The sequence below is a fragment of the Trachinotus anak genome, unplaced genomic scaffold, assembly GCF_046630095.1.
Source record: "Trachinotus anak isolate AG129_WGS33_773 ecotype Australia unplaced genomic scaffold, CSIRO_AGI_Tana_v1 ptg000002l, whole genome shotgun sequence".
Classification (NCBI taxonomy): domain Eukaryota; kingdom Metazoa; phylum Chordata; class Actinopteri; order Carangiformes; family Carangidae; genus Trachinotus; species Trachinotus anak.
In genome coordinates, this window is record NW_027273853.1 from 11,251,910 (window position 1) to 11,261,016 (window position 9,107).

At 41.2% G+C, this 9,107-nt stretch overlaps 1 protein-coding gene across 1 annotated transcript; it reads left to right on the forward strand.

Annotated features, from left to right (window-relative positions):
- The first annotated feature begins 3,013 nt into the window (after positions 1-3,013).
- Positions 3,014-9,002, forward strand: sigirr (single immunoglobulin and toll-interleukin 1 receptor (TIR) domain). The gene is made up of 10 exons (XM_071496875.1): positions 3,014-3,148; positions 4,248-4,526; positions 4,825-5,032; positions 5,130-5,257; positions 5,633-5,773; positions 5,874-6,017; positions 6,228-6,330; positions 6,501-6,651; positions 7,575-7,752; positions 8,396-9,002. Exons 1-10 carry the CDS (start codon positions 3,079-3,081, stop codon positions 8,563-8,565), a joined length of 1,572 nt encoding a protein of 523 aa, XP_071352976.1. The 5' UTR covers positions 3,014-3,078; the 3' UTR covers positions 8,566-9,002.
- The last annotated feature ends 105 nt before the right edge of the window (positions 9,003-9,107 follow it).

A 9,107-nucleotide genomic window follows, 5' to 3' on the forward strand; every position in this document is an offset into this window, starting at 1 on the left:
CTGAAAACAGGCTACTTACAGTCTAGACAAAAATTCATTTTTTTAACACTAACAACTGTAGACTTGATGATTACAACCTTTGTTATGGACTCACTAACATTTATACCTGCAATATGATTGGTCATCTGAAAGTGAGAAACACTGTCAACACATTTTTGGCTGGATTTAACCGAATAGAATAAACTCTTTTACACACATTACTATTTAAGATTGTAAAAAAAATAAAATAAAAAAAAATAACAAACAAAAAAATCACTAGGAACATATCCTGCTAAAGCCATTAGGTGGCAACAAGACAGCTAAATGCTTTACACCCCAAGCACCATCAATGATTTCACCCCACACTGTCATCCATCCCTGTGAGTTAACCAATAATTGTCAATGAGATTTCTTGATCAAGGAAATCTAACAATACTAATAATACTTGGGCATCTGGACTGATGACAAACCTTTGGGGTACATATCAAAGTATTAATTTATAAATTTTGAATGCACTTAGAATGCAATTTAAAACAGAAGGCTGTGGAAGGCATTTTTGTCTCCGTCTCAGATTATGGTGATGTTATGCTTAAACTGGCCTCCTCTCTGAATCCTCTAGACATCATTTATCACTCTGTACTCACATTTATAACTGCACTTTTTATGAGGGCCGGCCTTGCCTCTGTGGGAGAAACAAGCATCATTGCCTTTCAATTATTTATGTGGCACTTCTACACATTTAAAAATGATTTATTAATCCTCAAGTCTCACTTGGACATTATCAAACCTGTTCTCCAGACTGACTTCAATATCTACTGATAGATACTGAGCATCTCCTCAGCAGCCAATGAGAACATCTCAAACATCTAACCAACGGTGTGCAAGGCAGAGGAGAGTATTTGTGATCTTTTATATTTTAACACCCAGTTCTCCTAGCTGTCTTTATTTAAGAGACCAATGGTTAAAAGCTACTGCCACCTAATCCCTATTCCTCTTCCTTTCCCTTTCTTTCCCACACATGATGCTGCATATTTCCGAGTATCCCCAACTGTCCAATCTTGTCCATGAGCAGCAGAGAAAATGTTGCCTGGCAACACGGCCAAGGTGCCCAGGAAACTGACAAAGTAGACCATGTAGGCATTGATCTAATCACTGATGTTCCTGAACAGGAAAGTGCTGCTGATGAGCTTGCAGTTGATCAACCTATACTTGGGAGGCGGTGCAGAGCGTGGCAAGAGAGGAGACAGAGAGGAAACAGGGTGTGAGGAGGTTGATGGATAAACTTGTTGTCAGGATGGGGAGAAAAGATGATGATTGATGAATAACTGATCTGCCATTAATGTTGAATAAGTCAGTGTTTTAAACAACTCATAATAACTTTTTTAAAGTTACTTAAAAAAAAACCTTAACACCGACTCTGAGATCAGTAGATTGGCTGGACATCTGCAGCTGCTGTTATTTTAGAAAGGGAGGTTCATCCACCCACCCATTAGCTGTACTGCTTATCCTCTGAGGGTCATGTGGGAGCTGCAGCCAATTCCAGCTGACACTGGACAAGGTTGGGTACACCCTTGGCTGGTCTTAGAAACTGAGGTTTTCGTCTATAAAAGCCTTGCAACAGTTCAGGGGGTATAACCCTTCCCAGAGAATGCTTAATGTGGGGAGACATTTACCTCAACAAACAAATGAAAAAATGATTCAAAAAATGATATTGTTTAATGTAAATCATTTTGACTATTTGCAATGACTCATCTTAAAAACTATACATGTGAATCAAATCAATTTTTTTCTTTTAAAATTTTTCATTTTATTTATTATTATATTATTATTATTTATTTTATATAGCCTACTTAAGAGCGTGGGAAGAAACCAGAGCATCTGGAGTAAACCAATGTAGATGCGGGAAGAACAGGCAAAGTCAACCACACTACATGTTTGTGAAGATTCTCAAGAAGCAATCTTAAATAATCTCTTGCCCAAAACCCTTTCATCTTAATCTGCATATTTCCTGCCACTGGCAGCACGAGCAGCAGTTCTTGCTGTGAACATGGAAAAAAACAGCAACAATCCTTGCTCGGGCTTGGGAAAAAAAACAAATGCCATTCTTCTTTGGTTCTGGAAAGGACAGCTGCAGGACGGTGATGATCCACCAAGCCCAAGCTACCGGCCAAAATTCCTGGAAAGGGTCGGACCACACATTTTTCACCATGACAAAGGTGACACATCCTTTGTTACATTTAATTAACTCAGTCACTGACAAAGACTTAGAGAGTACACACTAATGTTAGCTGTTTAGTCCTGTGTGATTATTAAGCCAACACTCAGCATTTTAGTGGGCAAATTCAGCAATTACCAATAGCTTTAAAGGGGAGAATAAGAGACAAACACCTGTTGCTTTGTTAAATGTTTTGCTCTCGCAAGTTATTTATACAGTAAAAAAAAAAACCTGTAACATATGTGTATCTGTAAGAGACAATCTTGACATGGAGGGAGCCTGAAATGAGTCACTGAGACAGGTATTTTAAGTATTTAAGTATTTTAACAGCACAAAAAATAGGACTGTTGATGTTCAGCTTTTATATTTGTGCTGTTAATGTATATTTCCTTATAATCACATTAGTTATATTATAGTTATTCTTATATACTCATTCATGTAAAGGAGAATTGATGATGCAATGTGTAAACACGGGCCATATAAAATATTTGGCAACGATTCATTATTATTATTTATTAACCATTAACAAAGCCATGAATTAAACCTTCTCTAAATCCTCTGTTAGAAAGTGAAACGTTACTTCTAAACAATTACTTTATTTAAAAAAAAAAAAAAAAAGGCAGGTTTCACTGCAACGCAGGTGAAAGCGCGTACACAGGTCATGTGACCACAGGGAGCCAATGAGGGCAGAGGTTCAAGTCCGTCCAGGTGCAGTTGATCAAGCTGAGGCTGACGTTCGCATAATCAGCTCCACGGCGCCACACAATGTAACTAAACTGTAATAAACCAACACACTGGCTTTTAGGTAGTGATGTACATCTACAAAAACAGTTTTCCCGGTTCATTTCTCACCTGAGGACGGAGGAAGAGGAGACCTGCGGCTCATGGCTGCGATTGTAGTCGCTCTCATATTGGTGTGTGCCGGGTCATGGGACAGGACTTTCCTCACTGCCGGTAAGGATGTGCAAAATAAAACTTTACTTGAACCTTACAGGTGTACACTCTGTTGGAGGCTCCGGATTTAAATCACTTCAGTGTGTTCATAGCTGTAGGATTCATCTTAGGACTTTTGGCATACTGGCCCATTATAGCCTAACTAGTCGCAGTCAAAGGTACGGGATGCTGGATAGGTAAAGACCTGTCAGTATACATAGGGTAAGTGTTGATCTGGTCACAGTATCTGTCACATGATGTTACTTGGCGACATGATGACCAGACCTGGACTTCGGACCCGGATGTGTGTCCCTATGTTTGAGAAACGCTTAAAAACAAATGGAAAGTCAAGCAGGAACCGGAGAGAGCAGTCGTGCAGGTTATTTGTGGGTCACGACAAGCGCATGCGCTGAACATCTTGAAGAACAGGTCCAGATTTAATGGGCCAGTTCTCTTTCGTTAGTTTGATGTATTTTAGTTCTGGCCGGACAGATGATCAGGGCTCTGTTGTTTGCGTTGAACACGTCCTCAAACAGAGAAGATGATTCAGTACTTTTTTTTTTTTAAATCCAAGTCAGCATTTGCTCTAAGTCAGTGAGGGTGAAAGAGCAAACAAGATCACCTCCGTGCTCCATTAGACACTCACTCTGCTGAAAGCAAAATTAAAGCTAAACACACAGTCTTCTGTAGCCCCACTGTTTACATCCACAGGCAGTATGCAAAGCGTCTCCTCAACAGCAAAAGGCAAGCCCTGTGTAGTATTTTGCATAGCACTTGATCATGTGAGAAAGTAGAGATGCATCTGCCTGACCCTTATGAAGTGGATCTGGTGTCGGCCATGTTAAATAGCCTACAGTTTCACTTGAGTGTTTTATCTATCAGGGGCATCAGTTTTTAGTGCCACAGCAGCCTCTTGTCTCATGTTACCTCACATAGAAATGATTCCAGTGACTTCCACACAGTGAGGTGCATAGGTATTAAATTTGGAAAGAAGAGAGCCCTGGCATGGGGTGTGTACTCAGTTTCCTGAACTGAGGGAAGTTTTGGGATCGAAAAAGTTGAAATGTTGCATCGCTGAGATAAAGACGACTGTGTAAACTCCTGCTGTCTCTGTTTATAGCTCAGACTTGTGTGGATGAGAGCAGGTTTAAGGAACAGGTGCTCTACGTGAGGCCGCAGGGGCCTCCATATCGGCTGCACTGCCCTCTGGAGCCTTTTCAGACCAAGAGCTCCCCACATCCCCAGCTGATCTGGCAGAAGGACTGTCAGCCGCTCCACAATCAGGAGGGGAGGGCCTATCTGGAGTTTATCGACCTCAATGTGGAAGACCAGGGGAACTACACCTGTCTGCAAAAAGACAACAGCACTGCCTCCTTCACTGTGCGTCTCATAGTTAAGGGTAAGTACTATTTATAGTGTAGTGTAATAGTGTAAGTGCAATGAAGTCACGTAAAACCTGATACTGTAATTGTGTGGCTCTTGTCATAAGCTATTGTTTGTCCCTGCACTAAAATTAGAGTGTATATGGGGAGTGAAGGGGCTAGCTAAACAGACTGGCTACACCTGCAAGGAGGCATTTTGTTTCAGTGTACCTTCCAGCAGCAATCTCAGGCTGTCCCTGGCAGCTGCACATGAAGGCCTCTATTGTCTGCAGCACCTGCAGTAAACACAGATAACAGTAGTTTGTCTTTTCACAGAGTCCCAGTGCTCAAAACCCCCAGAATTTCAACCTAATGGAGACCTGAACGGACTGTGGAGGGATGTAGGATCCACTGTGAAACTGAACTGCACTGCTCTCCTCCTCTGGGACCCAAGTGAGGAGCAATGTGACACCACGCTGCAGTGGAGTAAAGATGGCCGACCCCTCACCAACCTCACTCTTTACATGCAGAATACCTCCTCATGGTGACTTTAAGCTTTTAAAGCGGTCGATTTCCATTATCATGTTCAAGCGTTAATGAAGGTATTTGAGAGTGACATTAAGATCAAGTTTTCTGTCCAGGTCTCCTGTTCCCGGCCAGCTGATGGTACATAGTCTGTTGGTGATAACGCTCAGGGAGCCTGAAGATTTTGGGCTCTACAGCTGCACAGTGAGGAATGTTTCATCTGATTTCAGCCTACAGAATTCAAGTAAGAAAATTTAGGATATATGCTGGGTCTACAATGTGCTGTCCTGCACCTTGTGTCATATTGTCTAAAAATGTGTTGACCAAAAAAATAAAAAATCTAAATACAGCACAGAATATGTCCTGTATCTACAAATCATATGAAACCACACACAGACAGATCCCGTCTGTATGATCTTACAGCAGGGAGCCTGGGCCACTAAAAAAAGCTCAAAATGCATGTGATTCACAGCATGAATAGATGCTACTTAGTGTTACTCATCTGTGAATTGATTATGTATAGGAAATGTGTTCCGAGGACCCCACGCTTTGCTAACAGAATCCATCTATTGTTGATTATTCTATGCCTATTTTTTATTGTTTCTGTGTGTGTGCTCAGACAGACCCAGCCACACAGCTGCCGTTATTGCAGCCATCGTCCTCCTCCTCTTCCTCGCTTTAGCTGCTCTCGTGTACTCCAGGTGTCACCTGAACATCAAACTCTGGTACAGGAACTCCTATGGAGACTATGAACTCAGTGGTGAGTCTAGTGTTTGGTCACATAGCACATCGTAGCTGTAAACATGTTTAATAATGCAGAGATTAAGCCAACGGATGTTTGTGTTTCTCTGTGTCTTCAGATGGGAAATTATACGACGCCTACATCTCCTATGTGAATAATGACTATGACAGGAAGTTTGTCAACTTTATTCTCAAACCTCACCTGGAAAATAAAAATGGTTACAAGCTGCATCTCAATGACAATGACATCTTACCTGGTGGAGGCAAGTTCACATTCTCGCACAATAATATTGGACTAGATGCGCTATTTTTTGTTTGTTCTCATTTTTTACCATTGCAGGGACATTTTGCAATATATTGATGTGTGTTGCGTCATAATCCACGATCATAATCTGTTGTCACATTTATTACCTGTTACTTTGGGTTGCCAATTATAAATTCGCTTCTTATAACAACACACAATGTGTCTCCAGAACCTTCTGCAGAGCTGCTAATGAACATGAGTCGTTCTCGGCGTCTCATCGTGTTGCTCTCTCATGCTTACCTCGAGCAGGACTGGTGCTGCAATAACTTCAGGTCAGACTCACACAGACTAACTTAATTGAGAAACAACGCTGAACACGTTATAGGCAGCACAAACCTGAGTAAAACTAATCTGGCATCATTACAATGTACCACTTGAGGTCACTGTTGCTTCCATATACTGCAGTGTCTGTGTGACTTACTGTAGCTGTGTGTGTCTTCAGACAGGGCCTTCTGCACTTGTTGGAGTTATGTCAGCAGCCCGTCCTCATCATGTTGGAGGGTCAGTCCAAACGCATGAGGCCTGAGATCAAGCAGCAGCTCAGTGAGCACCAGCACTGCCTCACTATACTCACCTGGAGACACAACTCCGTGGTAAGATCCAGTATCATACCTATAAAAAGCTTTCTGAACTCACCTACAGCAAAATACAATATGAGTAACTTTAAACACCATTACGATTGTGTTTTGAGTTGTATTTCAGACAACTTGCGTGGAAAGAATTTATTACTTTGTAAATACATATATGTAAAATATCTATAAAGTTTAGAGTTGCCTTCCCTCTCCCTCTGAGCCTGATCAAGTGAGTGATTTATATGTTAAACAACAGTTTTTGTAGATCCCAAAAATCTGGGAAAGACATATTCAAGATATACAAGACATATGACACATATTCATGACTAAATAAAAAACAATCAAAGTTAAGTTAGGAAAACAGAAGCATTCCAACAAAGTGCTTAACAGTGCTTAAAACATGTTTAACAATCAGCTAATCTGCTTCCTCAGGACTTTGTGGGTGTGATTTAATCAGATTCCCCTAACTGGGAGGTGTGGCTGTCATCACAGTTTGGTTCAAAGGATGCTAAATTCTGATTGGTGCACAAAAGTATGGGATGTCATCTGTTTCCAGCTGAGCCCAATCCACTACAAACCAGGGAAAAACTGACAAGGCAGTCCAGACAGTGAAATAACCAAAACTTCTCCAACTTTAAGCAGAAAGGTTTGTGCTCATGTATGACCACATCGCTCACAGCAAGAAGCTGACTAACAAAACAGAATTTCAAGGCCTCAAAGCATTTCCCAGCAGCTGGAAGAAAAATAATTTCTTACTAACTGATAAACAGGTTGGCAACAGTGAATTATGCAATAACAATTATTACTCGGTGTAGAAATGTGTGAAATAGTTTATACAGTATAGTACTATATATTATAGTATTTACAGTCGAAGAATAATTAATGCTCCAGTCTGACTGGTGACATAGTGTAATGTATTGCGTTGGGTCCCTGTGTGTCCACAGACTCCCTCCTCAGTCTTCTGGAAGGAGCTGGCCTTAGCGATGCCTCGCAGGGTCGTCTTCCGCACTGAGCATGCAGGCGACCCACAGACTGTGCTGCAAGATGACAAGGACCCCATGCTGACCCTTGAACCCGACTACCTGGACTGCCGCTCAGACACTGACCCTGCTGGAGATCTGGGTAAGAGGAGCAGACACTATACTCGTCCTCAAGCACTAATGTTGGGTTCAGTACTCAAGTGAGATAAAGATACATATAAAACAAAGTGCAATTGATGCCTAGAGTGCGCAACCTAGTCTGAATCAACAAACACAGATTTAACCAAACTTAATCTTAAACTTTAATACTAGGAGATCATATCATACAGCAGACACGTCTGACAGTTCAAGATTTTAGGAAATACGCTTATTTCTGTTGTTCTGAGTAGATCGATAACATTCTAATGAGGCCCCCCCCCCTTTCTGAGATGGTTATCTTAGCTTAACACAAAGGCTGGAAATGGGGATATAGTTTGCCTTAATCCAAAGATAACAATACTGACCTACCAGCACCTCTAGAGTTCCCCACCTAAGCATAACAAACAATAGAGGTTAGGTGCTGGACTACTTGTTGTGATGCAGTGACTTTTTGAAATCTTGTGTCACTGTGAGGCAATGAGAGACAGTCTGTAATTCATACACTGTGTATGGCCAAAAGCCAAAACTTCATTTGAAATTCAGTTACATAATAACTAATGACCTTTACGCCTTCAACTGTACAATACTACAGAAATATAAAAATATCATGCATTTGCATGGGCTTGAGGTCATTTTTTCTGTTGCAGGGCTTCGCCTCCCTGTGTACAAGGCTCTGGCCTGTACAGCTCCTGTCCTCCCTGTTGCTCCCATCACAGCTGCTGAGCCCAAACCCTCGGACATCGACGTGTCGGACTTGGGATCACGGAACTACGGTGCCCGCTCAGACTTCTACTGCCTGGTCACTGAGGACATTTGAGCCCCATTCCCCTCACCTGATCTCTTAAATGGCCAACCATATGGACTTCCCCTGTAGCACTGCTCTGTATTTATCTGTGTCAAGGAGCTGAATATGTTTTTTTCTTTTCTTCACAATATGTTGTCGAAATCAAAATGTTACCTTTTTCTATTTCCATTTACCAAAACTGATTTTTGATGTTTTTGTATTTTGTACTGTTGTGAAAAAGATTTTATGCAAAATTGTACAAGAATTTATTAGTGCCAATCAGGGAAAGGAGTTACTTAATGTATAATGTTGATTTCACAGCCAAGATGTCTCTGTCAGTCCCCAGCAGAGGGCAGAGTAATGTGAGATAACACAGAAGGTTTGGAATGACAGAGAAAATACTTTTGACAGTTTTAGTTGGAATGGTAATTTTGCATTTCGTTTTGAATAAAATATAAAAATGATAATAATGTGATTTTTCTTTGGGTCTTGTATCAAACAAGCATGTTTCCTTACGTCTGAAGAATATGAATTGTAGGCAGGGGCATCTCTGTAGCACCACAGTGGTTTATTTA

Bases quoted from the DNA above. Each gene is read 5' to 3' on its own strand.
- sigirr (XM_071496875.1), top strand. From the start codon at position 3,079: ATGGCTGCGATTGTAGTCGCTCTCATATTGGTGTGTGCCGGGTCATGG. The intron at 5,258-5,632 runs GTAAGAAAATTT...GTGTGTGCTCAG, and splicing joins TTTCAGCCTACAGAATTCAA to ACAGACCCAGCCACACAGCT. The intron at 6,652-7,574 runs GTAAGATCCAGT...GTGTGTCCACAG, and splicing joins CCTGGAGACACAACTCCGTG to ACTCCCTCCTCAGTCTTCTG.